This window comes from Arabidopsis lyrata, assembly GCF_000004255.2.
Source record: "Arabidopsis lyrata subsp. lyrata unplaced genomic scaffold ARALYscaffold_4, whole genome shotgun sequence".
Taxonomy (NCBI): Eukaryota; Viridiplantae; Streptophyta; class Magnoliopsida; order Brassicales; family Brassicaceae; genus Arabidopsis; species Arabidopsis lyrata.
The window spans coordinates 13,403,648-13,419,144 of record NW_003302552.1 but is presented as its reverse complement, the minus strand read 5'-3'; the positions used below and the strand labels follow the sequence as shown (position 1 = coordinate 13,419,144).

The 15,497-nt window shown below is 36.3% G+C and overlaps 3 protein-coding genes and 1 long non-coding RNA gene across 13 annotated transcripts; 2 read left to right on the top strand and 2 right to left on the bottom strand.

Annotated features, from left to right (window-relative positions):
* Positions 1-951: 951 nt before the first annotated feature.
* Positions 952-2,543, bottom strand: LOC9317100. The gene is made up of 2 exons (XR_002332939.1): positions 1,994-2,543; positions 952-1,687 (listed from the first exon to the last, which is right to left on the bottom strand). It is a non-coding gene; the product is annotated as an uncharacterized LOC9317100 (long non-coding RNA).
* Positions 2,544-4,101: 1,558 nt separating this feature from the next.
* Positions 4,102-6,139, top strand: LOC110229438 (tropinone reductase homolog At1g07440-like). 8 transcript variants are annotated; one of them, XM_021029619.1, is made up of 5 exons: positions 4,102-4,181; positions 4,286-4,331; positions 5,213-5,373; positions 5,455-5,763; positions 5,831-6,139. In XM_021029619.1, exons 1-5 carry the CDS (start codon positions 4,102-4,104, stop codon positions 6,018-6,020), a joined length of 786 nt encoding a protein of 261 aa, XP_020885278.1. In that variant the 3' UTR covers positions 6,021-6,139. The 8 variants fall into 8 exon arrangements, with proteins under 8 accessions (XP_020885278.1, XP_020885281.1, XP_020885282.1 ...); XM_021029622.1 differs by having other exon boundaries at positions 5,455-5,768; positions 5,839-6,139; XM_021029623.1 differs by having other exon boundaries at positions 5,455-5,770; positions 5,847-6,139.
* Positions 6,140-6,613: 474 nt separating this feature from the next.
* On the top strand, positions 6,614-8,062 carry LOC9315271 (tropinone reductase homolog At2g29150). The gene is made up of 5 exons (XM_021029448.1): positions 6,614-6,720; positions 6,876-7,083; positions 7,190-7,403; positions 7,480-7,586; positions 7,681-8,062. The coding sequence occupies exons 1-5, from the start codon at positions 6,629-6,631 to the stop codon at positions 7,864-7,866; spliced, it is 807 nt and encodes a 268-aa protein (XP_020885107.1). The 5' UTR covers positions 6,614-6,628; the 3' UTR covers positions 7,867-8,062.
* A 1,450-nt stretch (positions 8,063-9,512) lies between these two features.
* LOC9317099 (pumilio homolog 3) lies at positions 9,513-14,123 on the bottom strand. Of its 3 annotated transcripts, none has more exons than XM_021028516.1 (10): positions 14,056-14,123; positions 12,977-13,582; positions 11,537-12,864; positions 11,312-11,453; positions 11,113-11,220; positions 10,798-11,010; positions 10,598-10,708; positions 10,324-10,518; positions 10,058-10,232; positions 9,513-9,921 (listed from the first exon to the last, which is right to left on the bottom strand). In XM_021028516.1, the coding sequence occupies exons 2-10, from the start codon at positions 13,577-13,579 to the stop codon at positions 9,875-9,877; spliced, it is 2,922 nt and encodes a 973-aa protein (XP_020884175.1). In that variant the 5' UTR covers positions 13,580-13,582; positions 14,056-14,123; the 3' UTR covers positions 9,513-9,874. The 3 variants fall into 3 exon arrangements, with proteins under 3 accessions (XP_020884175.1, XP_002879203.1, XP_020884174.1); XM_002879157.2 differs by having other exon boundaries at positions 14,001-14,091; XM_021028515.1 differs by lacking the exon at positions 14,056-14,123 and adding an exon at positions 13,933-14,011.
* Between the last annotated feature and the right edge of the window lie 1,374 nt (positions 14,124-15,497).

The following is a 15,497-nucleotide window of genomic DNA, read 5'->3' as shown; positions in this document are numbered from 1 at the left end:
TTTGAATTTTAACTTATGCTAAAATCTCTTAATTAGTATCTCGAGGACGAAGAGTTAAAGAAAGAAGTGGAGAGTAAGACACCAATGGGACGTCTTGGAAAAGCAAATGAAGTCGCATTTCTTTGTTTTCCGGCAAGCTTCTTACTTATATAAACAATCTGCGTCGACGGAGGTGCCACGGTCAAAGGCTTCTCTTTCAACCCTCTGCTTTAAAGCGTGAATTGTTTGTTTGCGTTTGTTGTTGGAGATACAATCCAAGTCCCAAGTTGTTGGTATCCAAATTTCGTGGACCAAGTCCAGTCTATTATTTTGTGGGCCTTAGACCATTTTCATCAAAAATGTTTTGAGTAGACATTTATTAATAAAAATTTATAAAAGAAGAGGGTCAATCCACTAATTGCCAATTGGTTTTTAGTTGGAAGCCCAGAATTAGCCCAAATTTAACATTTGTGTCTATATTTCTTTATGTTTACTATGTATTTTTTTCAAATAATTCTCAAGTCTCAACCTGTACCATCTTAAGCCTTCTATTTGTTAATTATAATAAACAAAATAAAAGTAGAGTTATTCAGTCTTCTAGAATCCGTCATATTACTTTTTCGTTTGTAAGCACTTAGAGCATGATTATAGGTAGTCTCTTAGAAATAGATCTTAGCAATATTTAAATAATTTATTTGTAAAAATGATTGTTAAGAGATAATATTTTTGAGTTAAGATTTTTGTGTGATTAATGGTAGGCTCTTAACATGTGGTTCTTAGAGAAAAAATATTAAAATAAAATTTATAATTATAGAAAATTTAATAATTATTGCAAATTAAATTTACAATTATAGAAAATTTAATAATCGTTGCAAATTAAATTTATAATTATAGAAAATTTATAATCGTTCATGATGTATATGTTACACCTAGAATAGTTTTTGTCATGCGAGACGAGAAAAAGAAGACACAAATATGAAACAAAATCAACTCATTGACCAAATTATATCACAATACAAAAGGATATTACCACAACTTTAGATTACAAAATGAGAATTGCAGGTAAGAAAAGGATCAAGCCTACTCTGCTTAAGTCGCCTTTCGATTGACTTTCAAGTATGGTAGAGCTCCGATCAAATTGTCATAGTCGCTCCGGTTCACTTCGGTCTGCATTATAGAAGCAGAATACAAAGCTAAACATGTAAGAAAGAAGAGGGAAAAGAACAGAGTAGTGAAGTTGCTAATGAACATAGCCAAAACAAGTAATAACTTGAACTTGTGATCATCGTATTGATGCCATAAGTTTTTACTTTCCTGTTTCTACTAGTTAATGATAATAGATGTCTCCCTAAATCACATTTCTAAGTGAACAATGCATTTACTACCAATTCCATTCAACAAAGACATTACACCAATCAAGAAAAGCAAAAATCTTTGCTTTACCAATTAAAACCTTCTAAAGCTAACATGAAGTTCACAGTTTCAGTAATCTTAAACTTCACCAGATATACTCTTAAGTCTTAACACTATGACACCAATAGACACAAGAATAACCAGTGAACCGATCAACCTGAGAGACATATTCAAACACTTAAAGAACATCATATAATTGAATTCAGATCATTCTGATCTTCTCATTACCAAAACCTGCATCGGATTATCACATCATCAAGACATTGATTCTTTTCACTTCTTCTTGTCCATTCATCTAATAAACAGAGCAAAACAGAACGAAAGGTTAGAATCTTGTTAATCAATTTTCATGACTTTCAAGTCTAAATCAAGATAGAATCTTTAACTAGTGATGCTGATAATACGATTAATCACTCAAAGATTCAACATCAGATTCTACTACGACTAAAATCAACAAAAATCCATCAAGATAATTCAGTTTATCACAAACGATTCAAGACTAATAATTTGTATCATTCATTTCTCGATAAATCTTCTGTTTGATGCCAAATTGGAGGATCAAGCATCGATACACAACAAAAGTTTGAGATTAATAACTTACAAAGCAAAATCTTCATTGAATTGGAAATTGCAGGGGAAAAAACTCTTAGAAAGTGAAGAAGGAAAGTGATACTCTGATACAAGCGGTGGCATCTTGACCGGATTGAAGAAGAACAGCGATGTCACGCCTCATTTGCTTCACCACAACTAATCTCTTGTTCCTTAGAAGCTTTATCCGAGCCACATCCATCTTCGCCGCCGTTTTGCTTTTCTCCGATGAAAAAAAAACAAGAATTTCATCAGATGCTTAATCTTAGTCAAGCCAAGATCGGAAATTTCTCAGACACAGATCAAAATTAATCATCTGTTTTCGCAGTCGGCAAAGAGAGAGATCAAAATTTCGCCGATTTTGTGAAAAGAGTGAGCCCTCGACAACCACCGTCGCTGGGGATGATGAGGTCACGCGGCAACGACGGCCAGAGGTAAAAACAGAGCCGATTTCTCCGATTTTGGGTCGATTTAACGGAATCGCCTTCGTTTCGATTTCATCGTTGAAATCGCGAGAGAGAGAGAGAAAGAAGAGAGAGACGGCGAAAAAAAGAAGAAAACACGATTTCGTTTTTTTTGGGGTTTATATATTTTATGCTTGGATGGCTGATACGCTGACACGTGTCCACCTCTTAACTTTGTTTTTGTTCCTTAGCTAAGGAACGTTTGTTAGACTCAAAGCACATTCCAGATTAAATTATATTGAATTTAATCTTAAGAAAAACCTAAGATTTCTCTAAGAACCCTCCTATAATTATGCTCTCAGACGTTTGGATATTCAAAAAGAATCTCACAATAAATTATTATTATTTTATTATAATTTAATAGATAATTAAATTTTAGTTTTAGAAACAAAATTAAACTATTTATAAGATGATAAGTGGTTGGAAAGTTTCTCATGAGTTTCTCATGTGTTCTCAAATGAGAAGGGGTTCTCGCTCTTTTTCAATTTTTTATGTAAGGAATATCATGAAAAATCATTCGTGAACAACCGCAATATGTAATGTATGTAAACAAAATTCTCACGGATTAGCTCATTAGATCCGATTTATTTTAATATAAAGTTGTTGAAAAAAACATCATGAAAAATATTTAAACAGATAAAAAGAAAGAATGAAAAATATCTTGGGTAATAATAATATTCATATATTAATGTTTAAGGTTTTTCATTGAACACAAAAAGTCATTATCATATTCATAGCATGCAACTTTTTACAAGATAAAAAATCATCATAATGTGGGATTTGAGATGAAAAAAAGTGTAAAACAATCACGTAAAATTCTCATGGTCAAATCTGACAACTAGACTTGGTCTAATGATTTCCTAAAATATTTTCATAAGTCTCCAAAATATATATTTCTAGGGTCCATGTTAGTATATCTTGTGTGATGATATTGTAAGATAAAGACTCTGATCATATTCATCTGCTCTGTGGTGATGTTGTTGCAGACATCGTTCGTCCACTCCAAGATTCTCTATCTCTAGTTCAGCATCATGTCTTGAGATTGAGAAGAGGATTAAAGAGATTATACATGGGCCAAGAAAAATCCAGTCTATTATTTCCTAGGCTTTAGACCATCTTCATCAAAAATGTCTTGAGTAGATATTTATTAATAAAAAATTATTAAAAAAAAAAAGAGAAAAGGAAAATAAAACAGATACATTTTTCTGCATAGATACTTTGAAAAACTGTTTCTATGATGTCACTGCTACATGTCATAGTCCTAATGATCCAATTAATAAAAAAAAATTAAAAATAAAATTACAATCTTAAATTTTTTTGGAGAAATCTTAAAATTACATGAGCATTTCAGGGTTTCTACCCGATGGAAATGCTCTTATCTTTCTATTAGTCTCGAATTTTATGTATCGTAAACCTTGTTTAGTCTTTGATTATGCATCATTAGTTACGTCATCATCACTTTCCCAGTTTAAAGATTTGATTACTTTGATCTCTAATTTTCGTACCCACCACAACAGTCCCAACGTCGTCATTAGATACATTAGCTTTCCTCAATTTCTTTGAAGATTCTCAAAACCTCGTAACATTTATTCATTATAAATAGCCATTTTTTCGTTATCATTTCTCATCAAACAAGAACATAAATCATCACACAACAATGGCTAAAGCAGAACAGAGCAGCAGGTGGAGTCTTCAAGGCATGACCGCTCTTGTCACCGGCGGAACCAAAGGCATTGGGTTTGTCTTTCATCATCATTTTCATGTCATCTTTCTTTCGTTCCAAGCAACAACAAAAAAACCCTAACTTTGCTTACACATTTATATTCTTGATGAATCTCTACGCATGCTATATCAGAGGAACTCGCAGGCCTTGGGGCAAAAATATACATACATATTGTGGAAGTCGAAACTAACACAATCGAGATTTGTCTAAGGTTTTATTTTAGAGATACGATATGCAAGAATTCCCAAAGAACAACAGAAATAATTGTAACCAAAGATGGTGTTCTTGGTATTATTGATGAAAAGAATAGCTTTGATCGTACAAAGAACTAGATCGTAAAAAGAAAAGTGTTCGTTTGCTTTCGAGAGTCAGAGCTTTTTGTAGTCTGAAGTCTAGAGCGTTTTTGCTTTCCTCTTCTATGAGAGCCTTGAGTTGCTTTATATAGGGGTGGTAAACCGCCTCTCCAGCGATATTCTCGGAAGATTTTTATTTATCCTCGAAGTCTTCTTAGAATATCGCAAATAAGAATATTTTCCTTATTATTCGGAGGTTTATGGAAGCTTCCTGGTTCGACTTGATCCTTGGAGAGTCCTTCTCATTATTTCCGAGTATACCGGAAATGATCATTCTTCTTCGAAAATGATGTTGTGATACTTCAAAGGTATTTATTCACCAAGTCCTTACCTCGGGTAGCTGAAAACTTTGCCTCGGGTGCTTTAGAGGTTTTACCTCGGGTGACAACGTGCATTTCTCCTCGGGTGGTCCCCTAAGGCTTAGCCTCGAGGGACCTTAAAGATCTCACCTCGGGTAACTTGGAGACTAACTCGGGGCGATTGGTGTATTCGGATCGGGACAATGTGATGATGCAGCATACACCCCAAGCCGAGGCGTTAAGAGGGTGCCCGAGCTGACTGGCAAGTTGCCCAGAGCTGACTGGAAGGTTACCCCGAGCTGACCAAGAGGGTACCCCGAGGCGATTAGCAGGGTACCCAGAAGTATTGAAGTTTGGCTCGGTACCAAAGGATGGGTGAAATCCGACCCCAACACATGTGCAAGGGACGAATCTCAGCTTAACCAATGCTTAAAAGAATGGGAAACGAAAGGATTTAACGTCACAGGATCAGTCTGTGACATATCGTCCCGTACAGATAGAGAGAAACTGCTGCAAACTGTCTCCTCTCTGTTTGAGGGAAAGCTCAACATCCTCATTCCTCTTCTTTCTTCTCTTTTTCACCAACAAAACTTTTGAAAAATCTCATCAAATATACTTATTTTACGTGTACAATAGATAAACAATGTAGGGACATGTGTGACAAAGACAACCATAGAATCAACAGCAGAGGATTTCTCAAATCATATCTCAACAAATTTGGAGTCCTCATACCATTTGTGTCAGCTTGCTCATCCTCTTCTTAAATCCTCTGGATCTGGAAGTATCGTCTTCATTTCCTCTGTTGTTGGAGTTGTCTCATGTAGCGTTGGATCCATCTATGGTGCAACCAAAGGAGCTATTTTCCAGCTTGTGGGAAACTTAGCATGTGAATGGGCTAGCGACAACATAAGAGCGAACTTCGTTGCTCCCGGAGTCATTGCAACTCCTCCAGCTAAAACTGAAACTCTTAAAACCTATCTTTCAACAAAATTTAAATTCAAGAACTAATTGGTCCTCTTTTGTTCAGTTTATACAAGGAGATGAGTTTGCAAAGAATATTGCACCGAATATACCAATGCGGCGCGCTGGAGAGCCAGAAGAAGTGGCTGCAATGACTGCGTTTCTGTGTCTACCTGCAGCTTCTTACGTTACAGGTCAAACCATTTGTGTTGATGGTGCTCTCTCCGTTCCTGCCTTCTAAAGACTTCCACCAAGTCAATCTCTTACCAGACTAAGAGTATCGTCCTGTTCACATTCGATGTTTGTTTTTATTATATCCGTTTCTTAAAATTTAGTTTGATATACATTCGATATTTCAATGTTTTGTTTCCAACATTGTGAGTGAGTTTGATGAATAAAAGCAATTTATCTTTGTTTTACGTTTGTTTTTTTGTTTTTTTTGAAATTCAGGTTGTTTTACGTTTGTTATAATGACTCTTATTAGACCTAAACAAAGAAATGTAATGAAAATAAACGATATGGTCTCTTTCACCTGTAGATAACAGTGAAACTGACAAGTGACTAAGGCCCACTATATTCATACACGTAACGAAAAATCATGAAAAGTAACTTCAGTAATTAAGAATGTTCATGTGGTAATATTTAAGGCTTTTCCATTGAACACAAAAAGTCATTTATCATATCGTGCAACTTTTTACAAGATAAAAAAGCATCATAATGTGGAATTTGAGGTGAGAAAAAGTGTAAAACAATCACGTAAAATTCTCATGGTCAAATCTGACAACTAGACTTGTCAAATGATATTCTCTATAAGACTATGATCTTCACTGCAGAAACTGATATCCAAAAATGGCTAAGACAGGAGAAAACTTGAGAGACAAATCTAGATGGAGCCTTGAAGGCATGACCGCTCTTGTTACCGGTGGCTCCAAAGGCCTCGGGTCAGTCCCAATTCTCCTACCTTACCTAATTTTTTACTAGTTCAATGTTTTTCTCATTTCAATCATATATTTTGTGGATCTTTTGATGGTATTTGGATGTTTGATTAATCAAAGAGAAAAGCTTAATGATGGTATTGCATGTATACTATAAATAGAGAAGCTGTAGTGGAGGAACTAGCCATGTTTGGAGCAAGAGTCCACACATGTGCCAGAGACGAAACTCAGCTTCAAGAACGATTACGTGAATGGCAAGCAAAAGGGTTTCAAGTCACCACTTCTGTCTGCGATGTTTCTTCTCGTGACCAACGAGAGAAACTCATGGAAACCGTTGCCTCTCTCTTCCAAGGAAAACTCAACATCCTCGTAAGTTGATGTATATATAATAGCATGATCCATATATGGCTCAGTGAAAAAAATCAAGTGATTTTGTTGTGTTTGGTTTAACTCTATATACATAACACATATATAGGTAAATAATGCGGGAACGGGTATACTAAAGCCGACTATAGAGTATACAGAACAAGATTACTCGTTTCAGATGGCTACAAATCTCGAGTCCGCTTTTCATCTATCACAGCTCGCTCATCCTTTATTAAAAGCTTCGAATTTAGGGAGCATCGTGTTCATGTCCTCTGTTGCTGGACTTGTACATACCGGTGCATCCATCTATGGAGCAACCAAAGGTATACATGTCTATATTCAAACAACTAATGGCGCATCGCGTTGTTATGAGACTTAACTAATTAATGTATGTTTTAGGAGCTATGAATCAGCTAGGAAGAGACTTAGCATGCGAGTGGGCAAGTGACAACATAAGGGTTAACTCGGTGTGTCCATGGGTCATAACAACTCCTTTAACTAGCGGTGTAAGGAAATTTATCATATATAAATTAATACAAACACGAAAAATTATTAAAATGATTACTCGTTTAGTTTTAATTTAATTGAAAAATCTCTCAGTTTATTAGTGATGAAAAGTTAAGAAAAGCAGTGGAGGATAAGACACCAATGGGACGTGTTGGAGAAGCAAATGAAGTATCATCGCTTGTCGCATTTCTCTGTTTTCCGGCAGCTTCTTATATAACTGGTCAAACAATCTGCGTCGACGGAGGTGTCTCGGTGAACGGCTTCTCTTTCATGCTTTGATTGTTTTTTTTTTTCGTTTGATGTTTCTTAATGTTTACTCTGTGTGGAAATAAACTCCCAAAAGGAGATCTCTGTTTGTTGTTGTCCGTCTAACTAGACTTCGTCCTATCTTTATATTTTGTTTTTTTTTCGTTTCAAGGCATAATATATGTACCGGTTGCTTCGCTATATCAATTTGAATAATAAAATTGTCCTTTGATGTCAAAAAAAAAAAAAAAAAAAACGTAAGGTCCATTATCGTTTCACATTTTTATGCAAACATAATTTATTAGATTTTATTTTACTTTTTTGTGAACCTTTTTCACATGTAAACGTAAATACAAACTAAAATAGTTTTTTCTTGATGGTGCGAGGGTTTTAAAATTTGGTGTTTGAAACAAGAGACCAAAAAAATTTAAGTGAGCAACACTTACAAATGCCACTTCTTCCCGTGATCCCGTCGCATTTTTCAAGACGATCTATATACACGCTTGTGTTAATATTAAAATCTAACTTAACTTTGTATTTTTTGTGTTACAAGCAACAAAACGAAACCTTACATTGCTAATTAACACATTCATGTTGCTAAGGAATATTGAGCTTTCCTAAGCTCATTCCAACTCTCCATTAGTATGATATTGTCCGCTTTGGGCCCAAGTGGCAAAGCCCGCACGATTTATTATTGGGTTCCTTCCCAAAAGGCCTCATACTAATTGGAGTTGGAATTTCCTTATATATTAGAAACTTCTTTTCTAAACTTCCGATGTGAGACGTTGGTTTGTACCCAATAAGGAATCTCTAGGCATGTTATATATTAGAGGAACTCGCAGGCCATGGGGAGCACACATGTTCGGTGTTATACTTTTATGACAAGAAGCCTAAATATATGTTCGGGTCTTATGGTCGAGTGGTAAGAAGACGGGCTTTGGGGCGCCAACACTTTTCTAGTTCGATCAACCTGTTGCGCGAAACTCCAACACATTTCTCCTGGATACCCACACGGATATGGGCCCATGCTTATGGCCCATTGGAATATCCGGAAAGAGGGTCTATCCCTGAGCTGCACCTCACTAAGGGATTTAGGCTGAGCCCTTCCATATGCTTAAAATTTACCATGAGTTATATGAAAAAAACAAGCCTAAAATATTTTCATAACTATCCAAAATATTGTATGGTCCATGTTATTTACATTGTGTGATAATATTGTATGATAAAAATAGTCTTATCAATATTCTTCTGCTCCGTGGTAAGGCAACTGAAGAGCCAAGTTTTTTTATGATCAAAAACTAATTTGGTGAGAAGCTCCACTATCAAACAATCATGATAGTGTTTCAGGTTTAGGTATAGTTGTAAAGAACTCTTGGTTTCCAGCTCGATGATTGGGCTATGTAAAGTTGTCAAGATTGAGACATTGTTCATGTTGATCGATACAATAAGGTTTTGTGGATTCATAGGACTAGAAATTGCAGCAGATTCTCCATACTTCTAAACCGGTATCAAATCCTGACAATAGTGTGACAATAATACATATTGTCTACATTGGAGTGAGAAAGAAGATGGTTTAGGCTTTAGATAGAAGAAACTGATCTATGCCCTAAGATAACACTATATCATATGTTTCTTGTTATACAAGAACTAGACCAATATCAACAATAAAAAACTGAAAATTTTAGAAACCAGAAAAAAGTTTCTCGTGAAATAAACTGGGATTGTTCTAAAAAGCATTCTACACATCGGCACAAGAGCCATTCTTTTTGTACATGTGAAAGGAAAAACTCTAAAATCCTCACCATTTTTCTTTACACCACTCTCTGCCTTTTTCACTCACTCATCATCAGCCTAAGGGGGATGTTTGGTTCTATGTATAGTCAAAACGGTAAGAAACTACACAATGTACAGATTTTGCGGAGAACAAAACAAAGCTCTCTTTTATAATTTCTCCGCAGATTTTTGGCTTAGATCTTACCTAATTCTCAAAACGTTATGGCAGAGCCATCCACCCTAGTTAAGCTGTACAAGACTTGTGGCCTTACGCCACCAGAGGCTGGGTTAATGACTGCAAAGCCATTCTCCTCTCTGCACATAAGAAAAATCCACTTAGAGACATTGTAATGTGAATGCAAAAACAGTAAAACAATGCGGGGTTCTATAAGGCGGTACTATATAAAGGTTGAAACTTTGGATCCATAGAAGGGAAAGAACATGTGCATACCTCCAGCAGCAACGAGTTTTTCAACACGGGCAACGATATGCTTTCCATAAGTGTACTTCTTCAAAGCATTAAGATGCACCTTAATACGAGTAAGTATCAGTTCACGCTGTTGGTCATCGCATGTCTCAAGGACTTTTTGCACTACATAGTTTGCAAACTGATCCTTCATCATCGCCTATATAATACATAAGAAGAAACATATGAGCTTATCAGTTTCTTTGTTCTCTTCTCCACAACCATCATCTGAAAGTATGTGTTTGACAAACCTGAAGAGGCTCATTTTCATCAGTTGTGCCCAGCATCTCATTCACAAGTAATTCCCGTTCCTCAGGACCTCCAAAAGTCAAACATTTCTCAACAACGTTTGATGCAAACTTCTGCTGGCTCATCTGAACAATCTTTCCAGCTAACTCTTTGATTATCACGGTGCGCTCATCAGGCTTTCCATGCTCCAGCACATGCTGTCCACAAAACGTGTATCCGATATGAGCAAAGTATATAAAATCACTAGATGCAGTAAAACTCATATCTTTTACAAACCTGAACAACATAATTTCCATACTGATCTTGGGCCAGCATACTAACAGTAATCAAGATTTCTTCCATAACCTTACTCTGTGTATCAGGGTCATGGCAGTGTTCCAATACTCTCTGCAACAGGAGATGAAAAAGAGTTTTACATAGAAATCATAAGGTCAAGAAAGGTGCAACCATCTTTCCTTATTACTAAAAGCAAGAACCTGAATAACACGGCACCCGTATGGGTGAGTGGAGAGGGTCACCACATGGCCAAAGAAAGTCGAAATAATAAACTCGATGTTTTCCTCAGGCACACATTCGATACACTTTTGAACCACATGGTTCCCATTCTGATCACGTACACATCGCATCACATGTCCATCAAGTTCTTTCACCATTTTAATTTTCTGGTCTAGATCAACCACCTCAATTGCCTAAAGAGGTAAACATAGAAAAATAATGAAACTCTAACTGTTCTTGAAAATAGAAGCTAAGACTTATAGAGAACATTAAAACCGGTGATAACTAGACTTTACCTTCTGGATGACACGACAACCATACATCTGTAAGCTAAGAGGCAAAACATTGTCAATGAGTTTCTCGCCCAATTCTCTCCTCTGTGGTGGGAGTCCATGCTCAAAGAACTGTAGGAAGATAAGCAAAATTCAGGAATCTCTCATGTTACATTGTCTTAACTCCAAAAAGAAACTAAAGAGGAAGCCTAAATAGATCTACCTTCTGAATCACATAGTTTCCAAAAACGTCAGTCATCAGGGCTAGAGCTTGTGGCATGATCTCCTCATAAACCATGTTTTTCTCATCAGTTGTTGCTGTCTCGAGTTTCTGCTGAATAAACCGGCTCCCGTATTGATCCGAACTGGTCATGAAAAACCCCAAGTACGCGTTAACTTGGGATAAATTGTACACAAGTAAAAAGGTCAAAGACTTTCAAGGGAATACCTGAACTCTACAACATGGCCAGCTATTTCAGAAAGTTCGAATCCTCTTGTTTTGTTACTTTTGAACTCTTCAAGCATTGAAGATCCAAAGCCTTCATCCAAACTAGCATCCATGTGCCAAGAACCCATTACCCCTCCGGAATAGTTTCTTGTTGCAGACGGATATCGCATATTAACTTCACCTCGTCTCATAGGGCTATAAGGTGACATAAGAGAATTTGGCATACCAGGATGAGCCAATGGGCTGCCAGGATATGACATATTAGACCCAAATGTTGGACTACCATAATAGCTATGGCTGTTAGGACTCCCTGATTTGTAAGGAAGACCATACTGTGATTTCTGAGCTCCGAGATAAGCCCTCTGAAGTTCAAGCATATTCATGTATGAATTACCCATATAGCTCCTGTCCATTGAAGGGTCATTAAGAAGATCAAACGAATCAGCATTTTCAGAGAACCTTGCATACTGATGATACATTGGGTCTGCCATATGTGACTGGAGACCAGTACCTCCTCCCATCATTCGATTACCGACCCTACCAATATTTCGTGATTCAGAGAGGTTTTGACCAGAAGAAACAAAACCTCCACCATGAAGTCTTGAGTCCATTCCAGAAAATCCCATAGCAGATGCCGCAGAAGCATTTTCATACATTGGAGGATAGTTATTAGTTCCAAGTTGACTGGCCATCATAGAAGCTACAGCTGGATTTAATGCATAATAGTTTGGGCTATCAAGATGCTGGTAAGGATTAGCTAGTCCACTTCCACCATTGTAGGCAGATCCTTGTGACCCTCTCAACTGTGAATTCCTCCAAGAAGCAGTTCCCTTAGGGGCTTGATCAGGTTTGTTTGAGAACCCATGTTGATTGACTTCATTATGCCCATCTTGCAGTCCAAACATATAGTTCCTGACCTTTTCGACATCATGCTCAGCTTGACTCCGTTCATCTAACCCGCCAGTTGCTGACAGGTTCAAGCCAGATAAAGCAGCGGCGAGATCAGAAGACTCATTCAGACCAGATGTAACACCGTTAAACGGGCTTTGATTACTTGTGTTCCTCTTATCATTTGAACTCACTCTCCCACTCCCAATGGGGGTAAGACAGGGACTAGGCACCCTAGCAACGCCCTGTGGATCTGGAGTTCCATTTCTAGACAAAGACGAACCCAGAACAGCTGCATAGCTGTATGGAGATGGCGCTCCAATGCCTTGTGATACAGATGGAGACAGATTATTCTTAGAGTCAACATTTTCATCAAAGGTATTACGACTTGCAGGACGTGAGGGCTGCTGTGCAACAGGATGTCCATGCCCCATATCCGCCTATACAAAAGTAATCCACAAAGTTTATATAAGCAAGAATATCAAGAAGAAATATACACAACACACACAGAGGAAAACATTAAAAAATCATCAAAGCATAACCAACACCAACCTGAAAGATATCAGCAAAACTCTTCTGCTTGCCTCCAAGTCCCAAACCCGGTAAACCAATCAATCCATTAGCATCCCACTCAGAAGCAGAAGCACCAGTTTTCTCAGCCTCAAAACCAGGTGGCATAGAGAACAAAGATTGACTATCATTAACTTTTCGCCTATCCCCAACACCACCTAAAACATTACTACTCCCTTTAAGCCTCTGAGCAACCCTCAAATCCTCCCTAGACATCAAAGGCGGTGGCAACCTCGGGTTCAACTTCATATTAGCATAGTAATAAGACAAGTAAGCCGGATCTTTCCTAAACTCCTCATCACCACCACCAAACCCATTACCCTTATTGCCTCCACCAAACTCCAAAAAAGGAGCCCCACCTCCACCGCTAAAAAGCCCTCCGGCAGCACTGACAGAACCATCAACAGTCGGTGGAGCAGAGCCACTTCTATACAAGTTAAGCTCTCTCTCAAGCTCATCAGCTTCTACTTGCCTTCTCTGCTGCTCACCAAGTAATACTCCAATCTCTTTCTCATAATCATCCCCAAAAGATGAATCTTCGTTACCTCTATGCATCGGTCTTCTTCCTAGTTCCGGTATCATCATCACCTAAACAACAAGAAACTCTCAAAATCAATTACGCTAAAAATCCTAAAGATCACACCTTTATAACCCAAAACTAAACCCAAAGATCAAAACTTTAAGCACTACTCAAAATCCAATCTCCATGTGTTACTGTCGTTTTCAATTATTATATAAAAAAAAAAACCTAAACACAATGATCAGATGAGAAATAGAAAAATCGAAGCTTTAAGAAGAAATTGGGTTTTATAGAGAGTTAGAAGAAAGAAAAAAATCGACGGCGATGTAAGAAAACCCTTAGGGTTTTTGTGAAATTATAAAAAAAAAAAAAAAAAAAAATTACTGTGAATCTTTATTAGGGTTGTTGTTGATCTGACCTAGTGATTGCATAAGGAATGAAAAAATATAAAAGCTTTAATTTAAAAAATAAAAATTAAAACCAGACCAAACTTATTAATGTCTTTTGTGTTTCAGAGAGAGCTGAGGAATCTCAGACTCACACGTTTGGGGCTGCTTTGTTCTGTGTTTCAGTTTTGGGTTTAAGCCGTTAAGGACACAGCTTTAACAAAGTACAACAACACTTCAAGATTATACGATTCTTCATGGTTATTTTTATATATTTATATAAAGATCTTTACTTAGTTTCTTCACATATTTATAATTTAAGGAAATTTACATATTTAGCGAGAGATGATATATATACATAAATGTTAACATTCTTTATAAGAAAATATACGAGAAAGATCTTCCTATTTAAATATTTTTTTGAACATTGTAATCTATTTTTTATCATTTAAATTGGATTAAAAGTTCGGAATTTATTTTTAAAATATGAATTATAACAAACTTTAGAATTTAAGCTATTTAGTCCAGCTGTTGTTTTTATTTTTCTGACTAGATATTAATGGAATCATACTATTTCTGTTTTTCTGTTTTTTTTTTTTTTTGACATGATTTAGATTGATTCACCAAAAACAGAAATAAATAAAAGGTGTGAAACTCTGAAAAACAAAATCCATTGGATTTGCATGTTCTCTCTGTAGTAGTATAGTTTCTGTTATAAATGTTCTTTTTTGAAGTAAAACCAAATACCAAAAGGTAAACATTGTGAGTTTTCAGAAAATGGAAGTCTTTCTTTATTTTTTACTTTGTTACCAGTTACCACCAACTATCACTTTTCATCTTTTAATGTATTTATTTCAATTTGGAGATTAAAATTTGGTCACTAGTCAAACCTCTCTCTTTAAATGTATCAATTTAATGGCATTATTCCGGGTAAAATGTTGTCCATAACGGTTAGAATGAGAGTAATGCGATTATATTAAGAAAGGTATCTTTGGTCATCGATCGTGCTTGGTCATGATTGCTCTCCGAAGTCCACGAGTCGGCGTGCGAATCGGCGTTGGTCTTAGACGGGTAAAATGAAATGAAAGATTATCAGAACATTTATTTACTTTTCATATATGGGCTTTAGTTTGTGTATTATTTTGCATCCCATTTTGTAAATTTGTATAGTTATAAGGCCCAATGAACTCGGCCTTATAATTCGAATACATCCATTTACATCTTTATGGGTTTTGTTTGGTCCTTTTGGAAGACACCAATACTTTTAGGCTATACAATTAATTCTTCTATTTCTTACGATTAATTGATGATATTCTCCTAATCATATCATTTTATAAATTTCAAAGTAAAGCGTTATTATAATGGCTAAATTTACACAATGAAAAAATAGAAGAGAGATTTTGTTTTTGGTGATATATCTATTGATCGAATCATGTTTAGTGATTGAATTTAGCAAACGAAACATTGTCACGACTCATTGAATTGACGGATTTTTTTTTTGGGTTTGAGTTTTTTATTAGGAATGTGGCCTAACTTAATCCAAAAGTTAGCTCAAGAGTTAAGGATTGCCACATCCTTTATATACTAGGCTAATACC